The sequence below is a fragment of the Diuraphis noxia genome, unplaced genomic scaffold (genome assembly GCF_037042655.1).
Source record: "Diuraphis noxia isolate RWA-SAM2 unplaced genomic scaffold, SU_Dnox_SAM2 contig0005, whole genome shotgun sequence".
NCBI lineage: Eukaryota > Metazoa > Arthropoda > Insecta > Hemiptera > Aphididae > Diuraphis > Diuraphis noxia.
Genome location: NW_028301715.1, coordinates 17745587 through 17773447, shown reverse-complemented (window position 1 = coordinate 17773447; position 27861 = coordinate 17745587). Strand labels below are relative to the sequence as shown.

Sequence of the window (27861 nt, the reverse complement as noted above, 5' to 3'; positions counted from 1 at the left end):
TTGTTTTAGTAAATGTAACCAATCACGCTATAAGCTATAAAAACGTATGTACATAGCTGCGTGTACACCTACTACATAGCATGCCCTCCTACTAATTCTCAAACACACAGTTAATCATCTGAAAGCGAATAAGCGATACGTTTAGCCGTTTGCATCTTCACAGTTCGAGCTTAAACATTTGCATGGGCAATAATAATTTATTAATTATTATTAGGTAGGTACTTGTAGTTTAAGATAAGCAGGGTAAATTACTTTTATTAAACTCGCCACTTATTGGGTAACCAGCCTATTATACTTATCAATTTAATAGTTATTCAAAATCAAATATTTCAAATGTTATATAAATGTGTAAAAAAAGTGTGTGTATTTTATATTTGCTTTAAATCTTAGTTTTACATCATTTGAGTTGCTATGTTCGGTAAAAATAACGAAGAAACCGTTGGGTTATTAAAGGTTTCAGCTAACAAACTAGATGGGAATACAAAATATGGGTAAGTTAAATATACTATTGTCCGTAATAACAAAATAAAAATAATTAGTATATTGTTCTGCGTATGAAATATGATTATTATGTATGACTAACGATATACGATAAGCAAGGGCACCTGCAGGGAGGCTTATGGGGCCTTTCCCTCGGGATTTGTTAACTGTTTGTATAATTTATCCTGTTTATGTTTCAGTCAAACAAACGCATAACATAACAAATTTTACATTTTAAATAATTCGTTCAACTCTGCTATATTTAATGTTAGCGAGAATTGACTTATAATCAAATTTAGACGCAATAAATAGACTATGTAATTATTATTAATTTTATATAGCTCAATTTTAGAGTGAGTTTAAATTTGAAAGTTGTCAATTCACTCTAAACAGTCTAAACAATAAACATAACAGAGTTCAATAGATTATTCGGAATCGCGTCTAGCGTCCTCTTAAGTGCCTACCTATTATAATGATTTTGTTAATAATCAATATTATTAATTTACGAGTTAATTTATTATTATAGTAAATTCAAATATTCTACGATACGTTTTAGTATTTTCCATTGATATAAATACAATATTAAATTGGGTTCACCTTGTATACGTAATATGATGTAATTTATGTAAATGTATTTTAATTTTTAAATATTAGGCTACAATTATTTCATTTTGTTTTTTTATTCATCAAAATTAATATAATTGTCTTGTAAAGGAAATTAGTTAAAAACACTCATAAGAGTAATTATATAAGAAATAACACCCAAGTGTGTCTCCAAAAAAGGTCGTATTTTTGACATATCCTTAACTATCGCCCCAGTTCATTTAGAGTTATTACCCAGGGTGCACCACGAGGAGGTGACTGGCTTGCCATTCACTTGACAAAATCTAATCTTGATATTTTATTATTTTTAAATTGATTATGTTGTCTTCGATGAATAAAGTTTTGTTGTTTGGAGTATTTTTTGGTTTTCTCGTTGTTTGTTTCTTGTACGGCCGTTTGAAGTTTGAATTGCTATTTTGGTGTCGATTTGAATTTTTTTAATATTTCACAAAAATGTATAAGTATATTATATATCCGGATGATGTGTATAGAACAACGAATTGTACTTATGATAAAAACATTCACAAGCACTTGTCGTCCTTTCAGAATTACTACTCATTTCAGCCCACATAGAAATAGGAAATTTTCGAAGACGCACTCTGGTTATTCATTATAAATAATAATTTGTCGATAAGACAACGGACGCACTCGGGATATCCTCATTATAAGACCTCAGTATAAGACTAAAACCAGGCAATTGGGCCTACTCTTTTATATTAGTTCTGCTAATATTAGTAGATACTTATCATAATTCATACATCATGCATCATAATTCATAATGTACCTACTAATACTATTATATTAGGCTGTAATTTTAATATTTCGTTTTAAAATTATGTTCATTTAGGATAAAATAGTAGGCACAATCAATAAACTGCAGCGTATCAGTAAAAACTTTTATATTCTGTAATCTGTTGTGGCAATAATTTCAATATTCATTATTGTAATATAATTTAATCTTTGGAATAAAGCTGATAACCTTTTAAGCATAAGGTTAAAATTATTATCTAAGATTTATATGTTCCTATAATATGTTACAGTAAGTCGTAAGTGACGTCTGTGTAATTGTGTGTACAAATATGTTTGTGTAATTTTGAGATTGTGTATAGGTATAATAATATTTTACATTAATAGATGCTATTAATAGAGGGAAGTAGAGCAAGTTGCAAGCATGTTTTATTCATAATTTATTTATTTTAAGAAACCATACCTATATTATTGCGTATCGTTCGAACTCTTAAATATAATATTATAAAAATTTAAAAAATACCTAGAAAAATAAAACAGGATTCATATTGGAGGCATTCTCCTCCCTTTGCTCAACTCGTAAGAATCGTAGGATAGTTGAAAATCGTAAAATATATTATTAATTGTTAATTTATTATGTATTTGAATTTTGAAGATAAAAATATATTAATTAATGAATTTTTATATTTTATACTTGAAAAACGGTTTTGAGTAGATCGCATAACTCTGTTAAATTTATTTAGTTAAGTTGTGCCTATAGAGTATAGATAGTTTTTCCTTTCAATAAAAGACTAACTACCTATTCTGAGAAATAATAATTTGATTAGATATTTGTTTTGTTATTTATTTAATACGGTACATTTGTACATTGTATACTCCAATAGACTTATAGACTCTAGCTGATGATAAATTATAATGTATACCAATAATATAATATTACTATAATATTTTATAATTTAATTTTCAAAAATATTAAATTAAGTATGCTTAGATATAATAAACAATGTAACCATGTAACATTTTTTTTTCAAGATACTGGGTCCCACTTAATGAGCTCATGTGAGGTCAGGAAATTCTAAACTACATTATAACTTATAGTACATAAATATACAGAATTAATATTAAAGTCAGTAAAGAGGTCAGGAAATTCTAAACTACATTATAACTTATAGTACATAAATATACAGAATTAATATTAAAGAATGAAGTAGTACATTAAATAGTAATATTATCGATGGAAAAAAACTAGTATTAGTATTTAATGTTTTTATTATTATAAAGGTTATCATATTACCAATTCGTCTTTTGAGATTTTATTAACTATTGTGAGATTTGTTTTTAAATAATTTAATTGAGCGATTCATAATATAATAAGGTGGTTTAATAATATGTTATATGATTTAGAGTATAATATCAAAATATTTATTAGAAGTTATTTTTGTACTTTTTAAAATGAAAATTGTTATTTGAGTAGATTATATATATTTTATACGTTACTACCTTGTATTAACACCAGTGGCGTAGTTATGGGGGGGGGGATGATGGGGATAGATCCCCCCCCAGAGCCTTTTTTTTTTTAAATGTTTAATGTATTGACATATAAAATATATATTATAATAATATAATAAAATATATTATAATTACGGATTTAATTCACCATGTCCTTATCTTGGCTCTCAAATTATATATTTCGTCTATCATATTATCATTCATGATACATTCATACAATCATACGTGAAACGCAATACCATAGATTAACCAAGTGTTTTTCCTACAAATTTCTATTTATAGACATCTGTGGTTTTTTCGATACGTAATAATTGTGATGATAAACTGATAACCACTGTCCACTGACTCGACAACCAACGACCGTTGTTTGATGTGACGACGTCTTTTACTACCCACGTAATATTATAGTTATTAGTTAATAGTTTTACATAGTTTTCTGTTTGTTTTTGTTGACGCCTCTGTGACTGTTTATGTTAAAATTTATATTTCCATAACTGTTGCTACACGCCTACACATTTAGTATTTTAGTATGAATATCACTAATAAGCATGAGATTAACAAAAGAAAGAATAATATTCTTTCTTTTTTTGTAAAAAAATCAAAAGCTGACGAAGTAAACGAAGATGAGGTAAGATCAGTGTTACATTTAAAAATGAACTTTTAGTAATATTATTTATATAAGTTATAATTATATCAATTTGTTCTATTTAATTAAAAATATAAAACAAGAATAAGCCGAATGAGCCTTCAGTTAATAATGAATCAACTGAGTTAACTTCAATTGAGGATAGTGATGGTCGTGGTCTCCCATCTCAAGTTCCAATTAATGTAAGTACTTACTTTCTCTCATTTTGATCAAAATTATTGGTTCATACTAAAAATTTGCATGTATTTATGATTTTATATTTTTTATATTTTGGTTATCAACATTTCCACATAATGTATTGCGCTTGAGCTCGTTGTAAGCATATGTTTTAGAGTTTAGTTATTAATTTATTATACATTTTATAATATGCTTATTGCCTTATGTGTATTTATATAAAAGATTGAAGAACCCTTGAACATACAGCAATATCACAAAAATGATGTAGGTTTATTCATACAAAGAAATTCAATTTCTGATGAAGATAAACATCTTGTAAGAATAATAATTTTATATCAAAAATTCAAAATTGTATAACTACATAAACAAAAATTTATTTTAGATTCTAACTAACGTGTGGGTTCCTCCATCTAACTATAAATTTCCCATAAGTGAAAAAAACAAAAAACGTGGCTTGAGGTTTCAGTACAAGTGGCTTACAGAGTATAATTGGCTGTCATATTCTGAACTTAAAAATGGAGCTTTCTGCAAACATTTTTATTCATTGTCATAAAACGATTGTCATTACATTTTCATAATAATTACTTAATGATCCTTATTTGTTATTAAACAGGATCGATTGAATGGATTAACTATGTTGGCTGTCCACAAAAACGTACACATTGACACAGAGGAGATAATAAACGAGTTAGCCAAAAAACCAAGGAAATTGGATTTTATTTTATAAATTATAAAATTTATGGAAATAAAATTTTTGTATTAATTTAACTGTGTATAGAATTATGTTTAAAAAAAAAACCTGTTAGGGAGGTGTGGGGGACTTTGGCCTCCACTTCACGTTTATCCAATTAATTAAATATCCCCCCCCAGAACCAAATCATAACTACGCCACTGATTAACACCATGTTATAGCTGGCCGTAGTAAATTATGACTTTTCACATATATGTTTATTTTTCACTGGTATCACAACTTTTATTGAGTTCAATTTATTAATCGTTTGTTGGATATTAATGTACTTTAATGAGCATAGTTTTAAATTTTTTTTTTTGACATGTGAATATGTGTTTATATATTTTTGAAATGTATTGTTATAGAACTGTAGAAGAAAAATTAAAGAAAAAACCTACAGTCGGTGGACTGGTAAGTACAAGTCAATTTTAATTAAAATTTAAGAGTTAAAAAAGGCGGTAAGTCGTGGATGTCGCTCTGCTGTACAGTAGGTTACAAGTGGGTTACTGTAATGAATGGAATTAAATTTGAATCCAATGATATTATATCATTGTATACGAAAAACGATTCTGAGCGAAGACAAATTATCTGTCTATAGGATATATTATAGATTATTAAAAATTTTCAAATCTTAGATTTAAAAAGAAAATTTTTTAATAATTTCTAGTTTAAAATAATTTGCGAATTTTCGTGATTTTCGTGATTTTTACATATGTTGTCAAAATTCAAACTCTGAATGCTTGTAAAAAAAATTGTGACTACGCATTTCTTTTATTTTTCAATTGTTATTGTAAAAATATGATAGGAGCCATGTATTAAATTTTTAAATCTTAGATATAAAAGGAAAATGTTTAATGAATTTCTAGCATAAAATAATTTATGCATTCTCGTGATTTTTACGTATGTTATAAAAATTCAAACTTTGAATCCTTGTAAAAAAAAAAATGTTGACCATGAATTTATTTTATTTTTCAACTGCTATTGTTAAAATGTGTTAGAAGCCTTGTATTACATTTTCAAGTTTTTCTACTGAACAAATAAATTTTTATCGATATTTATAGAAAAAAAAACTAAAAAAGTTGAAAAATTAAAATGTCAGTAAACAGCTCAAAACAAATCTAAATATTTTGAAAATTTTATCAAATATATAAAATGCCTATATAAACATTCAGTGAAAATTTCAAGTATCTGCGGTCATTTGTTTTAGAGTTACACCAAAATAAGGAAATCGCTAAAAGTGAAAATCCAATGTAAAAATTTAATTTAAATTTCCGGTGGACTTTTTATTTGTGATAAAGATCGAAAAACTTGTAAGGAATCTTGTATTAAATTTTTAAATGTTAGATTTAAAAGGAAAATTTTTTATAAATTTCTAGCTTAAAATAATTTGTGGATTTTCGTGATTTTTACGTATTTTGTCAAAATTCAAACTTTGAATGCTTATAAAAAAAAATTGTGACTATGAATTTCTTTGATTTTTCAACTGCTATTGTAACAATATGTTAAGAGCCTTGAATTAAATTTTCAAGCTTTTCCGCCTAACAAATAATTTTTTATCAATATTAATTTTAAAAAAAAACTAATAATGATCGAAAATTTCAAATGCCTATGAATAGTTCAACTTAAGTCGAACATTTTTGAAAATTGCATGGTGGATAGAATATACTTATATAAATATTCGGTGAAATTTTCATGTATCTATGGTTTTGTTTTAAAATTACATTAAAAACCAAAATCGATTTTGTCGAAAAATGAGTGTGCATAAAATTTCCCGTTTTCCCCTTAATTTTTATTTTGTTTTTCTCGATTATTTAGAAAAGTATAAAGAATTTTCCACTTTTGACCCCCCCCCCCCTAAAGTACCAACTAGATTCACTTTCTGATCGAACGAGGTACTGAAGTAAAAAATCGAAGCACTTTTACTGCTCCAAAACGTGATGAAAGACACAAAAAAAAAAACACACATCGTGGTAAAATCAATACATTCATCAGAATCTAAAATAATAATTAAAACGTCTTTTTCAAAATTCGAAGAACTCTATAATTATTTTACTATATAACATTTTTATATAATAAAATTATAAATATAAATAAATTATTTTTTATATATTTACGTATCTATTTCAATTTTTAAACTATTTTTAATTAACTAAAATTATATTTAAAATATATATAATGAGAAGCGAGTTTAGGTTTTCGAACTATACGTAGAATATGTATAGTAATGTATATATAGTAGTGCTAATACTCCCTATATAGTCGGTTCTCCTCTGACATCAGTGTAGGGAGACAGATCAGATAGTTGTCCTGACAACTTGTTTGCTCATCGGCCAACGTCACCCGGCACCCATCGCACTCTATAATAAGAATATTTAAAACTGGTTTCATTAGAATCTGCTTATGTTGTAATATTACATAACCACACATCCATCGTCACAATATTGAGAATATTACCTTGCCTTCCTTTCCACGGAATTATAAGTATAAACAGTGGCGTATTCAGGATTTCTACAAAGGGGGAGGGAGCGGGTTAGTCGTGGATGTCGCTCTGCTGTACAGTATATGTTGCTGTAATGGATGGAATTAAATTTGAATCCAATGATATTATATCATCATTGTATACGAAAAACGATTCTGAGTGGACACGGTTTATCTGTCTAATGATATATATGATATATATAATATACATATATGATATATATGATATGTATAATATATATATATTATATATATGATATATCATAGATTATTCAAAATTTTCAAATCAAAATTTTTATGAATTTCTAGCTTAAAATACATAATTATTCGAATTATCGTGATTTTTACGTATGTTGTCAAATTCAAACTTTGAATGCTAGTAAAATTGTGACTACGCATTTATTTTATTTTTCAACTGCTATTGCAAAAATATGTTAGGAGCTTTGTATTAAATTTTCAAATCTTAGATTTAAAAAGAACAAAATTTATGAATTTCTATCTAAAATAATTTGAACATTAAATGCTTATAAAACAATTGTACCTATGTATTTTTAATATTTTTCAACTGCTATTGCATGTAATTTGTAACAATGTGTTGGGTGTCTTGTATTATATTTTCAAGATTTCTACCCAACAAATACATTTTTATCGATGTTTATAGAAAAAAAAAACTACAAAAGTTGAAAAATTAAAATGTCAGTAAACAGCTCAAAATAAATCAAAATATTTTGAAAATTTTATCAAATATAAAAAATGCCTATTATTTAAACATTCGGTGAAAATTTCATGTATCAACAGTCATTTGTAAGTTACATCAAAAGCCAAAATCGATTTTGTCGAAAACTGATTGTTCGTAAAATTTCCCGTTTTACCCTTAATTTTTAGTTTGTTTATCCCGATTATTTAGAAAATTATTGAGAATTTTAGATTCTGAGCGGAGCGATGAATGTATTGATTTTACCATGATATGTGTGTTTTTTTGTGTGTCTGTCCTCACGTTTTGAGACAGTAAAAGTGCTTCGATTTTCGACTTCAGTATACCTCGTTCTATCAGAAAGTGAATCTAGTAGGTACTTGGGCGGTTAAAAGTAAATTTTTAATGTTTTTCTAAATAATCGGGATAAACAAACTAAAAAAAGGTGGGTAAGTCGTGGATGTCGCTCTGCTGTGCAGTATAGGTTACAAGTGGGTTACTGTAATGAATGGAATTAAATTTAAATCCAATGATATTATACCATTGTATACGAAAAACGATTCTGAGCGAAGACAGTTTATCTGTCTAGGATATATTATAGATTATTAAAAACTTTTAAATCTTAGATTTAAAATGAAATTTTTTTAATAATTTCTAGTTTAAAATAATTTGGGAATTTTCGTGATTTTCGTGATTTTTACATATGTTGTTAAAATTCAAACTTTGAATGCTTGTAAAAAAAAATTGTGCAAATATATTTCACCTGCTATTGTAAAAATATGTTAGAAGCCTTATATAAAATTTAAAATTCTTAGATATAAAAGGAAAATATTGTATGAATTTCTAGCATAAAATAATTTGTGAATTTTCGTGATTTTTACATATGTTGTCAAAATTCAAACTTTGAATGCTTGTAAAAAAAAATTGTGAGTATGCATTTCTTTTATTTTTCAATTGCTATTGTAAAAATACGATAGGAGCCATGTATTAAATTTTCAAATCTAAGATATAAAAGGAAAATTTTTTATGAATTTCTATCTAAGATAATTTGAACATTGCCGTAATTTTTATGTATTTAGTCAAAATTTGAACCTTAAATGCTTTATAAAAAAAATTGTGCCTACGGATTTTTAATATTTTTTAACTGCTATTATAAAAATATGTCAGGAGTCTTGTATTAAATTTTTAAGCTTTTCTACCGAACAAATAAATTTTTATCGATATTTATAGAAAAAAAAACTAAAAAAGTTGAAAAATTAAAATGTCAGTAAACAGCTCAAAACAAATCTAAATATTTTGAAAATTTTATCAAATATATAAAATGCCTATATAAACATTCAGTGAAAATTTCAAGTATCTGCGGTCATTTGTTTTAGAGTTACACCAAAATAAGGAAATCGCTAAAAGTGAAAATCCAATGTTGTAAAAATTTAAATTTCAAATGCTCATAAAAATTTAATTTGTATTTCCGGTGGAATTTATTTGTGAGAAAGATTGAAAAACTTGTAAGGAATCTTGTATTAAATTTTGAAATCTTAGATTTAAAAAGAAAATTTTTTATGAATTTCTAGCTTAAAATAATTTGTGAATTTTCGTGATTTTTACGTATTTTGTCAAAATTCAAACATTGAATGCTTATAAAAAAAATTGTGACTATGAATTTCTTTTATTTTTCAACTGCTATTGTAACAATATGTTAAGAGCCTTGTAGTATTAAATTTTCAAGCTTTTCTGCCTAAAAAATACATTTTTATCGATATTAATTTTAAAAAAAACTAATAATAATCGAAAATTTCAAATGCCTATGAATAGTTCAACTTCAGTCAAAATTTTTTGAAAATTGCATGGTGGGTAGAATATACCTATATAAACATTCTGCTGTGATGAGAAAGTAAGGAAAGAATGTACCTATGAATTTTACACCGATCGACATCCGTCGATCATTATTGCCTATTGACTCCTAACAGATTCCATTTTTTCCTTAATTTTTAGTTTGTTTATTCCGATTATTTAGAAAAATATTGAGAATTTGTTACTTTTGACCCACCGAAGTACCAACTAGATTCACTTTCTGATCGAACGAGGTACTGAAGTCAAAAATCGAAGCATTTTTACTGCCCCAAAACGTGATGACAGACACAAAAAAAAAAAAAAACACATCATGGTAAAATCAATACATTCATCGCTCCGCTCAGAATCTAAAATATATAGTTTTTTTTTCTATAAATATTGATAACAATTTATTTGTAGGGTAGAAAAGCTAGAAAATTTAATGCAAGGCTTCTAACACATTTTGACAATAGCAGTTGAAAAATATTAAAAATACATAGGCATAATTTTTTTTAGAAGCATTTAAAGTTCAAATCTTTACCAAATACGTAAAAATTACGGCAAAGTTTTAAATTATCATACATAGAAATTCATAAAAGTTTTTTTTTTAAATCTAAGATTGGAAAATTTAATACCAGGCTCCTAACATTTTTTACCTTTTTTTACAATAGCAGTTGAAAAATAAAAGAAATATAATAGTCAAATTTTTTTTTACAAGCATTAAAATTTTAATTTTGACAACATACTGTAATGATGCTCACACATCATGATTGTATGTTGTTTAAATATTCAATAAAATAAATAACAGTCAAGTTGTCGCACGCAGATAACAGTTAAAATCCAACAAAAAGACACCATTGTCCACTGATGAAAGGAACGATTTGTATTATTTAGTTACATGGGAACTTAGACGTGACTATCTGGCACAACACGTGTGAGCTATTTTCGTGTGCCACCAGAGCAGGGGATGGTCCAATGAGGATCTCTGTTGCCAAAGACAATGCTAAGTCTTTGGAAACGCAGAGGCCTTTGGTGGAGCCACCTACAACCCTGGCTGGCTGGACCACGTCGTCTCCTTCCATCAGTGCATGAGCACCATCCAAAACTAAAACAACTTCAAGAGTGCAGGAGCACCTAAAAACTTTTCAACACCAGAAATTGCGAACGACAGCTGGACCGTTTCTTTTTTTAAATCGAAATTTAACTGTGTTGTTTTTCTTTAATCTGAGTGTTTAATAAAAAACCTTTATTTATTTTATTACGTCAACTGCATATTAAAGACAGCTGCGAATAATTATTGGTGCATGCGCATCAATATTCATATATTTATATAATTTTATATATTATATTGTATTTATTAGATTTTTATAATTTAATAATTAATATTTTATTACTACGGTATACTTGATCGTTCTCGAATCACGACCTCGAGAACCCTCCGACGATCAGGAGGAAGGTAATAGCGCAATTTCAATATTTATATCTGGTAGCTTATTTTCCAGCTCTTATAAGAGTATTATAGAACAATACAGATCCTTTAGTGTAAGTCAATAAATCAACCAAATACCATTTTTATTTCTAAAAATCACGAAAATTCGCAAATTATTTTTAAAACTAGAAATTCATAAAAATGTTCTTTTTAAATCTAAGATTTGAAAATTTTTAATAATCTATAATATATCCTAGACGGCTAGACAGATAAACCGTCTCCGCTCAGAATCGTTTTTCATATACAATGATTTAATATCATTGGATTCCAATTTAATATTAATTCCATCCATTACAGTAACCTACTGTACAGCAGAGCGACATCCACGACTTACCCGCTTTTTTACTTTTAACCTCCCAAAGTACCAACTAGATTCACTTTCTGATCGAACAAGGTACTGAAGTCGAAAATCGAAGCATTAAAAAAACACACATCATAGTAAAATCAATACATTCCTTGCTCTGCTCAGAATCTAAAATTTAATAAATAACATTCAAATAGGTAACTGTGTTTTTAATTTTCCAAATATTTGGAAAATAATGATGATAATCACACGCTTATCAATCTACGGTGTTTTTATAAACAATAAACATTACATTTTTTTAATTTTAACTCCCAACCAGCAACCGCGGTACATAGCCAAAAGTAATAAATTTATGATTATTTTATACATATTATATGATATGGGCCATGGTGGGAGGGGATGGTGCCTGTTCCCCTCTGGCTAATATCCAGTTATTTTTATATTACACCGCACCATAAATACCTAGAATTAATTATCTATGTTATCTTTACTCAAATTTTGAATATTGGAAGTTGGATATCGACTATCGAGTTTAATATTGTATAGCTATTTTACTTTATTAAATAATATTTATATTTTCAATAAAAATCATATTATCATGTTATTATAGTACCTACATGGGCGCCCGCAGGAAATTTATCAGGGAGGGGCATAATGAAATAAAACACAAAAAAATACATTAAAAAAATCGTATTCCTTGTAAACTACAAAATGTGTTAAAATTATATGAAATCCAACACCAAAAATAACATTAAAAAATATATTCCTTACAACCTAAAAAATGTGTTGGAATTATATGGTATTTATTCTTTATTAAATAAAAACTGAAGTCTTCGTGGTTGTTCTATTGCAAACCTTGTTATTAACTGTTCAATTAATTTCTCTTTTCTTGTATCAACTCTTTCTCGATGGACACTTAACCATACATAGGCCATTTAATCGGTCTTCGCCCGTCGTAGACCGAAGCCAAGTTTTAACCCTTCGTAAAGTGCTAAACGATCTTTCGGCTGCACAACTTGTAGCTGGCAAAGACAGAAAAATTTCTAATGCAATTGTAATGCCAGGGAAAAATATTTTGCTATGTTCTAGTAAATCTATTATGTCCATACTTTGGCAGTCTTTTTTTTGCCATAAACTATACCAACTTTCACTTTCAGCTAACAGATTTTCAATTTTATAAAAATTATAAATATTAGTTATGCTGTCAGTGTACTCTTGTTTTTTCATTTTTATAAATAATGCTGGATAAAGGTGTTGTAGTGAAAAAGCAACACCATTACTTTTTTCAAATCTTTCTTTAATACACTGAATTATTGAATCTAGATAAGGTATAAAAATTGATACTCGATAATAGTCTTTGGGAGATTCATAAGAATAATTGTTTCTGTTTGATTGTTTTCCAGTTATTCTGGGACAAGTAATAGTGATTTCAAAATCATCTGCTATAGATTTGGCATCAGTAAACAATAAATCAAAGATTTCATTTGCATGTTTGTTTGTTCTATTGTCTTCTAACATTTTTAACAATTCCTCTACATGTTCCCGAACTTTATAAAGCTCCATTGATACACCTTGTAAAATATTTGTAACCGGTTCTAGGATAGCGCTGTATTTTGCGATTATTTTCATACTAATTATAAATGAAAAATTTGAGGTTGAAGAGTGCACGTTGTCTTGTATTTACTAAATTTAATCGGTGACTAGCACAATGGAAATATAAAGCTTTATTATATCGGTCACGAATTAATTTAGCAACGCCGCCTACTTTGCCAGCCATTGTAGCACAACCGTCATAACCTTGTCCACAAAATTTACTTAAATTAAGGCCACTATCTTCCATAAATGATAAAATTTTAGTAGCAACTGATTCTGCGTCTAATTTATCTAATGGTAAAAAGCCAAGGAATTCTTCTCGAATCTTTGACTGTTTGTCTAAAAATCTAATTACAATTGTTAGCTGCTCAACACCAGAAATATCTGCTGATTCGTCAGCAATAATGGAAAACGCATTCGCGGCATTAGCTTCACATACTATTTCTTCTTTTAATATTTGTCCACACAATGTAATTAATTCATTTTGGGTTCTATGGGACGAATATTTAGCATTTCCCACATTAGTTAAAAAATGATCTTTCAGTATCTCATCGCCAGATTCAATACGAAAATTCAAAAGATCGTGAAAAACACCAGAATCTGATTTTTTCCCTCGTAAGGGAAGGTCGTGAGTTCCGCAAAACAAAATAGTTGATATAATAGGTTTTAATTTTAGCCTATTAGTTTCTATTTCTTTATGAAATCCAGAATTTACTTGTTCAATAACACTAATTTTTTTACCATTCATAATAAGTCGGTCGTCATAAGTGGTTTACACACTAGGCGATTAATATCAATTCACAGAATTTAAACGTAATTAATTTTGTGCGCTTAATGTAATACGCATTATTTTGTACGCCTTATCATATATTGTTATTACGATCGACAACCCCACACAGCACACACTAAAAAGTAAAAATATCGATGAAATGTTAATAAATCAAAATAAAAGTTAACGTTCAATATTCTATTTGAATTCCAAGGGGGGGCAAATGCCCCGTCTTGCCCCCCCCTCCGGGCGCCCATGAGTACCTATATAGATCCATATTATTTATTGAACAATAATAATAAAGCAAATTATGAAATATTGTTAAATATAACAATATTAACTTACTTGTTAATATAATATATAGTATGTTCAGTGGTCGAAGTAGCTTAAAATAAGTGGAGCGATGCCTAAATTTTCATAATTTTCTTAATTATTATGGTTATATTCGGTTTACACCATAGAGTAATATTACTCTATGGTTTACACGCAGGAGGCGATTGGAGGTGGAAATGAGTATTATACTCCTATACCTCATTAGTTATTTATAATACAATTTTGTGTATATTAATATACATTTTTGGTTTTTTAGTTTTGTATGCGACTAATAAACTATTGATATATTTAAATTTTTATATACATATAATTATATTTTTTATTTAAAACGTCTAACACATGTGCATATATATATGTATATATAATCAGCGTGCAGCAGGGGCATCACCAGACCTCGGCTTTGAGGGGGAGGGGGGGAATGAAATAATAAAAAAATATTTATTTACACGGTCAACTACGATTGAGCATAGAATATTTAGTTTTAGATTGATATATATATGAATCAATAATAGTTATAAATTATAATATTATATTGTTTGTGTCAGGTTCTTACACAATTGCACATTAACACACAAATAAAGTTTAAAGACGTTTATTAACAAAAACTAGATATAAACAAATAACAAAGGGCACATATGCCTCGACTAGGTAAAGCGTCCTCGGGCTCGGATGACGAAACACCGCTGTGATCGTCGGGAGCTAACTGTGTACAGTGTGTATGTCGTATGTGGCTCAGGAGTCAGGTCTCCTGGAGTGGAGTCAGGGTTGCCAACAATATTATATTCTCTAAAAATTCTATGAGTGTGAATTATATAGGTACGTGTTTATAATAACAAGATATGAAGAAATTTGATTTAATATTAAAATTGCATATATAAAAAAAAAAAATGATTACTATGTATAAGTCTGATCGCCTTATAGGGGGAGGGTCGTTGCCCCCTTCGATCCCTCCACAGGGACGCCCCATGACGTGCAGTATATCAATATAAGTTCTAATAGTAGGCATTACGTACAATACGTGTAAAAACAAAAAAGTAACTAAACTTATATTTTATACATTACTATTGAGTAGGTATAATAAGCAGTCTATTAATAACTTTAAAATTAATAATTAATGAGTAATGAGTAATGACATTATTATATTGTAAAACATAGTAGTAAATCAAAACAACATAATAAAACATATAAGTGTAATAACTCAGAAACAAAATACATAAAACCATGCTAATTGCATTTTTATATTGATATTTATTAAAAAAATAAATATTAAACAATTAAACATTATATGAGAGTAAAAATATTATTTTATTATTTTTATAATTCATATAGAAAAACATCATTGTGTAATTGAAAGAAAAATTGAAAAATTATTGTAATAAAATAAAATGTTTATGAAAAACTCCAATATTAATCGATAATATTTGTGCATAATTATAGTAAGGATGCATTATTTTGGACAAATGAGTGGAGGGATGGAAAATGTGAATTATAAAAAGTGGAAGGATACCATCCCCCCACCGTATCCCGCCACTTTGACCACTGAGTATATTAATATATTATTATACTTACCTAATTTTAGTTATTCAAATTTTGTAATATGAATGTTGAATTATATCGTTAATCGGTTGATCAATTTCTACATAATATTTATTTTTAAGGTTCTAAGTTTAAATATACATATTGTTTGTTAACTATTAACATTTAAGTTATAATAGTTATAACTTAAGAGGACGTTTCACCCGCATGTGTTGTCTCTGTCTTAAAAGTGTGTAACATTGCAAAAACTGTTTCGCGCGGGAAAGAACCGAGAAAGATACAGTTATAACTAAGAAACGAAATTTTCATCACATAAAAACGAGAATTTTGTCTGTGCAATGTCGTTTTTATTTTTTCGATATCACTTATACGAAAAAAATTCTTATTGTTTTATAATACATTAATTTTGCGTTTTTTAAGCATGAATAACTTTTTTTGTAGTTCTGATATCGAAAAAATAAAAACGATATTGCACAGACAAAATTCTCTTTTTTATGTGGTGAAAATTTTGTTTCTTAGTTATAACTGTATCTTTCTCGGTTCTTTCCCGCGCAAAACAGTTTTTGCAATGTTACGCACTTGTAAGACGGAGACAACACATACGTGTGAAACGTCCTCTTAACCAACCCAAGTTTAATTTTTTAGTTTCGATATGCTACTAAAGGTGACGTGATTCTTATGTCTATTGGTGTTATATGCTCGGTTATTCATGGATCGAGCTTTCCTGTATTGGCATTGGTATTTGGTCAAATGACTAATGTATTTATCAAGCAAGCATCGGTATGTAATGTATAAAAATATATTTGTTGATAAAATAACATGTATATATACTTATATTACTATTTTATATTATGTATAATCCACATGGATAGGAAAATAGCGCCATTATATTTTTTTTTATGATAATGGTTATTGCTTACCCTAGATAGTTTTCTGTATACATACTATAATATGTTTTCTGGATGTAGCGCATATCTCGTTTAAAATAATTTAAATATATGACAAAACGTAACAAAGTAAAGAAGGGTGAGAGTATAGGAACTAGCTGGTTTCTGACGTATGTATACCTTGTCAATTGTCATTGACTATTGAGGAGTAATATAGTCACTGTAATGTTTTAAGTGTTAAATTTGAATTAAATTATTAATCATTGCATAAATACGAGAAACAGTTTTTAATGACTCTAACTTATTACCTATCTATAAAAAATTGTGTTTGTATATATTTTTGATTACAACGTGAACTACTTGCATGAAACCTTTATTTCAAATTTTTAATACTTGGTTTTAAAAATTAAAATTTTATAATTCCTAACTTTAAATAATTAGGAAATTTTCTTGTTTTTGAATTTTGTTAAATTTCTATAACTTATGACGCTCATATAAAAAATAATTGTGAATTAATTTTTTTAATTATATTTTTAAATTTCACTTAGTAGAGGACGTTAACACCGACCACATTTGTTGTTTCCGTCTTACAAGTTACTGAACACATATTTTACGCTCAACAGGTCACGTTTGACTTCGTAAGCTTAAAACATTAGAGTGAATTGACTTCTTATACAATTTAAAGGTAAGATTATTATCTAGGTAATGTCATAGTCTTTTCATACAATTTTAATTTTATAGCGAGTTATGATGTACAAACAATTTAAAATTGTAAAATTAAAATATTATAAAAAAACCTATAACTTTGCGTAGATAATAATCTTACTTTCCCATTTTAAAAGAAGACAATTTTAACTAAGTAATTCAAACAGATCTGCTGAGCGTTAGTGCCGGATCACACTATGCGTTTTGTCGGTTGCCGATAAAATGTATCCCGATTAACCGCAAGCGAGAAGACCGACCACACTACGCGTTTTATCGGTTGCCGATTTTAATTAAACTTTAAAAAAATTATAATTTATATTAAAAAACCGCAACCGATGATCCGCATGTGTGGTCGGCTCAATATTAACTAAAGTGTTTTGGGGTATTTTCCGAAACGCATCGGCAAAGTCAACCGCAACATGTTGCGGCCGGTTCCTGACGATTTTAAATCAGTTCGCCGAATCGGTCAGTGGTCCTGATAATGCGGTTTAATGTTAATTATGGATGTCGCAGTCGTTTACCGATCGGTTGCGTTTTATCGGCAACCGACAAAACGCATAGTGTGATCCGGCACTTAAATTTGGTACATACTCGTATAAAATATAATAATAGAGTAATATATCACTCTATGATTTGGAGTTACACGTTTGTAAGACAATGACAACAAATGTTGGTGTAACGTCGTCCCCTTAAGGCCTTAATAATAACTTATGTGGAACTTTGTATTATATTTTTGATTGACCGAAATTTTTTTATTGACATTAATTTTTTTTTAACTTTTTAAAATCGAAAATTTCTTATGCAATCTTTCTAGTTATCCCGCTAATTTATGAGTGGATTTTAAGGTTAGATTTATTATTTATTATACTTCCAATTAAAAAGTGTAATTTAAATTAAAAAAATTTCGTACATCTAATATGATGCAAAAAAATAAAAATCAGAAAAAGGGCAAAAAGTGCTGTAGAAATTTTTGAAGAGCGCATTATGCCGAACAGTAAACCGTTACACCAAAACAATAATACGTCAGCACATATCTCGATTTTTATATTCTATTTACAATTTACCAGTGTTGTAAAAAATACTTTTAAAAAGTATTTGACATAATTTTCAAATACAAAACAAAAAAATCAATTTAATTCTGAATCATTCATAATATATTAATATATAATATTAATCGAACATTTGTGTGTTGCATTTTAAGAACATAATTTGTTCGAAATGCTTATCAGTCATAGGTATTAGTTCTTTTTTTGTTGATTGTTGCACCACCAACACTAAACACTCTCTCTACTGACGCACTGCTAGGTAGTAGGTACCGATAACGTTATTTTATTTTTAAGGCGAAGCATCATAATTATGTATGTATGTATATGTATTAGCGTTTAATTAAACATTAATAAACGATGGCAGCAGGGGAGTAGTAATGTTCACACAGATCCTCCCCTGCTGTCGGTTCAAACGGAAAAAAAAAAAAAAAAAGGTACCGGTAACGTACCGTTGCGAATTGCGATCGTCGTCGACGATAAACAGACGGTTTCTCGAAATAAAACATATTTAGTTAGGCTAATAATAGACGAAAACTAAAACCTATATCGAATTGTTTATAAATGATAAAATAATATTATATTTATAATATTATTATGACATTATTATTATTTGACAATGAATAAAGAATTATAGGAATAAAAAAAGTATTCAATACTAAAAAAATGTATTTAAAATACCGTTCAAACACTTCAAAAATAAAAGTATTTTAAAAAGTATTCAATACGTAAAAAAGTATTTGAATACTTTTATTCAAATACTTTTACTCAAATACTTTACAACACTGCAATTTACTATGTTTATAAATTATTATTTATGTATGACTTATTCAAATATTTTAACAAAGCTAATCATTTGATTAATATATATTACCTACATATACCGTGTATTGTGTATAGATGTGTAAATTCTGTGTAATGAATATGAATGTAATAGTGTTCTTTCAAAAAAAGTATTCAAAAATTACCAGAACCTCGATATTGCTTTTTGGGATAGATAGATACCTAGTAATTTATATTTATATAAAATAAATAATAACTATTAAACAACTGAAGTGTTAGTTTAGAATTAGATAAGTCCATGCATCATATATAAGCTTCTAGTATATTATCGTAACTACCACTACGTGTATATATTACTGTGTAGCCGCGTAGTTATATTTTACATAATATAGCCACATATAGATTATGCACCTTTATCTGTTTTTAGCTACAGATTACTTCATCTGAAAATAAATCGCTGGTCAATATACCGTTGACAGTGGTTGGAAACACCTTAGATTTCATACATACTAATCCATATAATAATACAAATATTCGCACAAATGATGTATCAACAAATTCACCCTTAAATGATGAAAGTCCTACATTTGGTGCATTCTTTATGTCTGAAATGGAAAGAATGAGTACTGTTAGAACTATTACAGAAATGGATTTAAGGTGAGTTGTAGGTATAATAGTTACAACTTATTTATTAATTTTATCATCATTATTTTAAGTTTAACATACTTTTTGATTTAAGGAAAACAACAAATGTATTAAATCAATTCAGTGATGTTCCGTTAAGTTCGGAAGAATTTTATAACTATATGACTAAGTTTTCATTGTATTACTTATACATTGGATGCGCAGTATTAATTGCTGCATTCATACAAGTAAGATATTGTTGAACAATTATAATAATTATATTTACAGTAAAAGAGTATTTTATTAGGTAGGTACCTATTTGGAAATTTGATTATAAATAATACCAAAAATAATTATACATTTTTGATTGAAATTAGGTAGTTAGCTAGTACCTGCTACCTGTCTACCCAATAATAAATAGCAATTTCTTTTTTAGACTTTTTGTTGGGAGATTGCGTGTGAAAGACAAATTCACCGATTGCGTAAGGTATTCTATAGTCAAATTCTTCGACAAGAAATTAGTTGGTACGACTTAAATGATGGTGGAGATTTGACAACAAAATTTTCAGAGTATAAAATTCCAACTAATACTTAGTTAATATATTATTATTTTAATTTATAAGAATGTGTTTTTATTTTAGTGATTTGGAAAGAGTTCGTGAAGGTATTAGCAGTAAATTCAGTATGGTTACTCAATATGTAAGCACTCTTTTCACTGGAATAGTAATTGGTCTTTGTGTCAATTGGAGATTAACATCAATCATACTTTGTATCACACCATTTTTAGTTGCAGTTTCTGGAGCTCTAGCTATGGTTAAGTGTTTGATTTAAAGTAGTGCTGCTATGGAAACTAATTAAATTAAATTATAGATTTCAGCAAGTACAGCTGTTAGAGAGCAAATCAAATATAGTTTAGCAGGAGGTATAGCTAAAGAGGTTTTATTAAATATTCAGATAGTAGCAGCATTTGGAGGAGAACTTAGAGAATCTAAAAGGTTGATTAAATGTAATACTTAAGAAATATTCTGATAAAAATTACATACTAATCAATGTTATAGATATGAGTTGGCTATAGAAGAAGGTCGAAAATTAGCCATGAAAAAATATTATGTATTCTCAATATTATTAGGTTCTGTATTTGTGATAATGTATTCAGTATATGGAATAGCATTCTGGTATGGATCTAATTTAATTGTTGATGGAATTTCATCACCTGGGAGCATTTTCACGGTACCTAGTTCAATACCCAGTTGGCTAGTTCTTAGCTTAAAAATTTTAATACTATAAATAATGTATACCAGGTATTCTTTAGTGTAATGGCTGGGGCGTTTTCTGTGGGAAATGCTTTACCATTTATAAATTCAGTAAGCATAGCTATTGGGGCAGCATCAAATACATTTGATATAATTGATAGTAAGCCAAATATTGATCCTTATTCATCAAAAGGAAAGAAAATTAATAAAATTCAAGGAAAAATTGAATTCAAAAATGTTAACTTTGCATATCCAACAAGATGTTCTATGTCGGTAAGCATAAATAATAATAAACATAATAATCTATTAAGTAATACCATAGATATTATTCTACATGAGTAAAAAATAATTTATTGTTAATTGTTAAATTAAAGGTTTTGAATAACTTATCATTAAAAATCGAACCAGGGCAAACTGTAGCATTGGTAGGTTCTAGTGGAGTTGGTAAAAGCACAGTTGGATGTTTGTTACTACGTTTCTATGATCCCACAGAAGGTCAAGTAAGTAAAATTGTATTATTTCAGGCTTCAAGTATTTAACAATAAAGCAATATCTAATGATAAATTATTTTCTTTAGATATTGTTGGACAATTTTGATTTAAAATATTTAAATTTACATTGGCTGCGTCAAAACATTGGAGTTGTATCCCAAGAACCAGTATTATTTGGTGTTACCATTGCTGACAATATTAGATATGGTCAATCAGATTGTACTCGGCAAGATATTATAGCAGCTGCAATGACAGCAAATGCCCATAGTTTCATCATAAAATTACCTAAGGTTAAAATAATGTACATATTAATCTAATAACCTTATTTTCTGAAAAACAGTCTGGATATATTATGAACAAAACTTGTGCAGGGTTATGACACATTAGTTGGCGACAAAGGTTCTCAACTTTCTGTTTGTCAGAAACAGAGAATCGTCATTGCAAGAGCTTTGGTCAAAGATCCAAAAATTTTATTATTGGACGAACCTACTTCAGCATTAGATGCACAAAGTGAGAGCATTGTACAAGAAGCCTTAGATAAAGCTCAACAAGGTAGAAGTACTATTATTATTGCTCATAGACTGTCCACAATAAGAAATGTTGATGTTATTTTTGTTTTACAAGTATTTTATTTAATTATGTAATTTTGATCATTTTATGATACATGTAACAGATATAATTATAAACTTCATTTTTTTAGGATGGTAGTATAGTAGAATCTGGAACGCATGATTTCTTAATGTCAAAGAATGGTCTGTATTCAAATTTATTCAATACCCAAGTGAAACAGGAGAACAATGAAAGTAATGGAGAGAACTCATCTGGTGAAGATATTATGGATGAGTGTATATTAAGTATATTAGATGAAAAAAATATTAATACAGAATGTGCTATACCATCAACTAGTCAACCCAAAAATAAAGATATAACTTTAAAAGTAAGTACCTGTTACTGAGTATCAGTGGCGCTAAATACGGTATAAAGGTGTGACAACAGTCACACTTTATTTAATGGGTGGGTTTGGTTTGGTTGGTGGTAGGTACGTACCATACTACTGTTATTAGGTGTCACCTATACAATACAAAAATAGTAATATATCCATAGCATATATTAACATTGTTTACACTAAACTGAAATTGTATAGCACTATAGCTAATAAAGCAATTAATACTAGTATAGCCATACATTAAGATATCTATCTTGTATAGAGTAAGCCAGCATTCTATCAATAATAGAATAAGTATTAAGTATACATAATTAGGTTGATGTGCTCTGAATTTTTTTTCCTGTTGTGGGGGGGGGGGGGGGGGGTTAAGACCTGTACCGATTGGCGGAAGTCATAATGAAATGTTGTTATGGGCAAACCTCAGAAATGTCCGGTCAAAACGCAAACTGCCTACAATCCTTGGAAAAAAATGTCATATTTCGGCTTTTGACCGGGCAACCCTAGTTATGACCAACCTCATTTAGGCAAAACTGTATACTGAATTTTATCGTAAGGGCAAAACTGTAGTGCTTCATAATATACGTTCGCTAATATTAAATACAAATAGTGATTTTTATCATACAATTTCATTACGATTATAAATGCGTCTATTATTATGTATAGCTACAAATAAACAAAAATATTATTTTTTTATTATTTTTATGTGTATTCAATTATATTTTTACAATATTTTATGATAATTATTTATTTGTATTTTATATTAGTGAAGTTATTTAAGACGCTATGGGTTTGCTCAAATGAAATTTAATATTTAAATTTATTAATGTTTTTAATTCTGTATTTTAACATTATAAGAGTACCTAATATTATTATTTGTTAATTTTTATACGAGTACTTAATATCATTATATTTTTATTATTATTTAAGTTTATTCAATTATATATTTTGTTCAATAATATTTATTTTATGATTACTTGGTTTTGCCCTTACAATAAAAATCAGTATTAAATTTTACCCGCTCAAAAGCCAAAATATGTAATTTTGCACAAAGATTGTGGGCAGTTCGCGTTTTGACTGGGCATTTCTGAGGTTTACCAGATTTTGACTTTTGCCTGTAACATTGTCATACCTTTATTTTGGCGATCCAGTGCCATTGCTGAGTATGTAGAGCAAGTAGGTATGTGTTTTACTTTTTAGTTCAAATATATTTTTATTAGTTTCTTAATTATTAAATTAGAATACGGAACGTGAATCTTACAATGAATATGAAGTTGATGATGTTGTAGCAAATGAAAATATCAAGTATATACATAATAAATAATGATACATTTATAGTAACTTAAATTGCTTACAGTTATTTTTTTTAAATTTTAAACTCACTTAATTTAGGGACCAGGCTATAATTAATAGTAATGATACTGAAATCAAAACAACAAAAAAGGTATCAATATTAGAAAAATGTATTGAACCTGAGATAGTATTTACGGATAGTTTTATCACTGAAGATGGTGATGGCCGTAAAGTAAATGTTACTAGACACATATCTTCACGTAAAGTAAAACGAATCATCTATTTAGAGCAAGTATGTTACTTTTATCAAATTGTAAAATAAAATATTAAATTCTACCAGTTGTATATGTGTAGGACAGTACAGATAGTGAGTTAGAATCAAATAATTATCGGCCAAGTAGTTTAAGAAGAAGTACTTCAATAAGACCAATGAGTCAACCTGATGATTATTCTCAGTAAATGTCCACTTATAGTTATAATATTTAAGATTTTACTAATAAATTTTTGTCTTAAAAAATATTAGATGGGAAACATCAGACATAGAATTTAATCAAAATGCAGAATTTGCCATGATTTCTAAAAAGGGTTATCAAAACAAACAAAATATTATGGTAACACCTGTCACCTATCAAATAATGTATTTATGTTACCAGCGTACAAAGTTGGGCAAGCTATCTTTTTTAAAAACTCTTAAAAGCTTATAATACTGAAAAATATTTACAATCTATGGCAAAAAACAATAAGCAAACTTGACAAAAAGTATGTACCTATACTACAACAAAAATAATAAATTTTAATGGAAATAATTGACAGACTAAATAATAGAAAAAGAGGCTATCCAATTATAGAATCCTTTTCAACAAAAGTTATTGATTAATATTTTTAAGAGATCACATATACCAATATCTTTTACACTTTTAACTGGATTATCTGGTAATGTAATGTTGAGAGATTTAAAATTAATATATTTGGAAGAGAGTACCTATTTGTTTTTGGAAATTTATATATAATATAATATATGTTATTTATAACTTAACTTTTCAGCACATTAATGCCCAACTTTGCCTACATATAATACATATTTAGAAATCATTAGAATTAATTAAATTCATATCCTTGTTTTGTATATTAATTTTCAGTCTGAAATTGAAAATGTTTGCATGAAGGATATATTTAAATTCAACCGTCCAGAATGGCCATGGTTGATGATGGGATTCATAGGCTGTGCTTTAACCGGTGCCATAATGCCAGTATTTGCTGTTTTTTATGGTCAGGTCTTTGCTGTTAGTATAATATTAATCCGTAGTATATTATAATATAATAATTTTTTACTATTTATTTTAGACATTTACACTTAAAGGTGGTGAACTATTACAAGAAGCAGCTTTTTGGTCCAAAATGTTTATTTTATTGGCTCTATTATCTGGGTTGGCATGGTGGATGCAGGTAAAAACAGTTAAAATTACAATATTACAAAATAATTTTTAATGAATAATTTTTAAAGACCTTTGGATTTACCCATGCTTGTGAAAAGCTCATTATGCGCATGAGAATATATGCATTTGAAAATGTGTTACGTCAACCTGTTTTTTGGTTTGATTTCAAAAATTCATCACCCAATAATATCATCAATAGATTAGCTAGAGAAGCTCCACTTGTGAAATCTGCAAGTACAGTTATAAACATTAAAATTTAAAATTTTTAAGATTTTTGATATTATAGGCAGGTAGTTTAAGAGTTGCCCAATTAATATCAGCACTTGTAACACTATCAGCTGCACTAATAATCGCTTTTACGTTTGGCTGGAAATTGGCTGTTGTATTAGTCATTGGTGTACCAATAATTGCTAGTGCGGCATACAAACAATTAGTGGTCGTACAAAAACATCAAAAACAAGATCTTGAATGTATAGATGAAGCTGATAGGGTGAGAAAATAAACAATTACAAGTTGTATTTTAAACAAAAATCAATATTTTAGTTAATAAATATACAAACTAAGAATGATTATACCAATGTGCAAATTATAAAATATTATAAATTTTATAATATAATTTTTTTTTCCTATTTTGTTTAACTTTTATAAATCTGTCTTGCTATTGCCAAGTTTATGAATTGATTTTAGATTACATTTGAAACTATTTCAAGTATAAAAACAGTTCAAGGTTTAGCACAAGAACTTATGTTTATATCACAGTATGAAAATAGTTTAAAAGATCCGCTTAAAGCTACTATAAAACAGGCGTTTTTTTTTGCAATCATGTATGCTATTTCTCAGGCAGTTATTTATGGAATGTATTCAGTTTCATTTAGATATGGAGCATATCTTGTAGAAACTGGAGATATGTCAGCCACAGATATTTATAGGTAATAATGTACAAAGAATATGTCACATATATATATATATTATTATTATTGCATTCTGTATTTAAATGTATTTCTTAGAGTGTTCTTTGCATTGGCATTTTGTGCTGCTTCTGTTGGTCAAACATCAGCTTATCTGCAAGATTATTCTAGAGCTAAAATTGCAGCATCTCTTATTTTCCAATTAATTAGAAGAAAATCTGAGATCGACCCTCAATCAAATTCAGGATCTAAACCAGTAAGACCATATAACTTAATAATATTATCATGTTAAATCAATATTATATTTATACATTTAATGTACAATACAGATAATTAAAGGTAAAGTCCACTTTAAAAATGTCAAATTCGAGTATCCTTCTAGACCAAATGTATGTGTTTTGCGAGGCCTTAATTTAATAGCTGAACCTGGCAAGACATTGGCAATAGTTGGTGAATCTGGATGTGGCAAAAGCACTATACTATGTTTACTTGAACGGTTCTATAATCCATCAAAAGGAGTGATTGTACGTGTTTATATTGCATATTATAATTTTTATGCTTTATATTATTTATACTATATTATTACAATATTAAAATAGAATGTCATTCACCAATATTTGTCAAGTATAATTTTTGTTTAGGAAGTTGATAATCATGATATACGAGCAATGAATTTATGTCATTTAAGACAAAATATTGGAATTGTTACTCAAGAGCCCATATTGTTTAACAGTTCCATAAAAGATAATATTGCATATGGTGTAGCTAACAGAGAGGTTTCCATGGATGAAATAATTGATGCAGCTAAAAAAGCAAATATTCATAATTTCATTACAACTCTAGCTCAAGTAAATCATAAACAATATTTTTAAGTAATTATTTTTAAATATTAAATTTAATTCCTATTTTAGAAGTATGATACATTAGCTGGAGATCAAGGAAGTCAGCTATCTGAAGGACAAAAACAACGAGTAGCCATTGCACGTGCCTTAATAAGAAATCCTAAAATACTTTTGTTAGATGAGACTACCACAGCATTGGATACTGAAAGTGAATTAGTAAGTAGATCATATGAAGTAAGCTGTAAGAATATTAATTACTATATTTCTATCACAATTTAATGTTTTAAGATTATGCATGGAACATTGAAGGCAGCTTGTAAAGGACGCACTTGCATTGTTATTGCTCATCGTCTTTCTACAATTAAATTAGCTGATTCTATTGTTGTAGTTCACAAGGGTAAAATTGTTGAGCAAGGTAATCATGATGAACTAAAAGCTAAAAAAAAGTATTATTATGAGTTAATTACACGCCAAGAAGAATCATTTAATTAAATTCAGCTCTAAAAACATTATATATATTAATTAATATGATCTAAGAAATATATAAAGTATTTATTTTTAACTGGTATTGTTTTAAAGTTGTTATTATTAAAATATAATGTGTGTTATAAATTATAATAGTGTTCCAACTTAATTTAGGTCTTCAAAAGATTCTAAATAAAATATTTTCAAAATTACTTAAAGCTTTTCAGTTAAAAATATATTTCAAAATTGAAATGTATTGTGGTAAATTGC

General features: G+C 27.9%; 2 protein-coding genes across 2 annotated transcripts; both read left to right on the top strand.

Moving 5' to 3' along the window:
* Window positions 1-109: 109 nt before the first annotated feature.
* LOC107168242 (ATP-dependent translocase ABCB1-like) lies at window positions 110-27688 on the top strand. The gene is made up of 28 exons (XM_089228666.1): window positions 110-491; window positions 5258-5303; window positions 16564-16698; window positions 19764-19993; window positions 20076-20208; window positions 20397-20530; window positions 20602-20773; window positions 20831-20955; window positions 21019-21190; window positions 21262-21486; window positions 21588-21713; window positions 21791-21994; window positions 22076-22327; window positions 22405-22641; window positions 23888-23952; window positions 24040-24232; window positions 24295-24395; window positions 24464-24551; window positions 25080-25223; window positions 25285-25386; window positions 25445-25610; window positions 25667-25866; window positions 26064-26305; window positions 26384-26540; window positions 26614-26808; window positions 26926-27132; window positions 27196-27342; window positions 27415-27688. Exons 1-28 carry the CDS (start codon window positions 412-414, stop codon window positions 27616-27618), a joined length of 4482 nt encoding a protein of 1493 aa, XP_089084792.1. The 5' UTR covers window positions 110-411; the 3' UTR covers window positions 27619-27688.
* Window positions 3523-4766, top strand: LOC149055005 (uncharacterized). Its single transcript, XM_089228673.1, has 4 exons — window positions 3523-3967; window positions 4069-4167; window positions 4385-4477; window positions 4545-4766. Exons 1-4 carry the CDS (start codon window positions 3869-3871, stop codon window positions 4713-4715), a joined length of 462 nt encoding a protein of 153 aa, XP_089084799.1. The 5' UTR covers window positions 3523-3868; the 3' UTR covers window positions 4716-4766.
* Window positions 27689-27861: the final 173 nt, after the last annotated feature.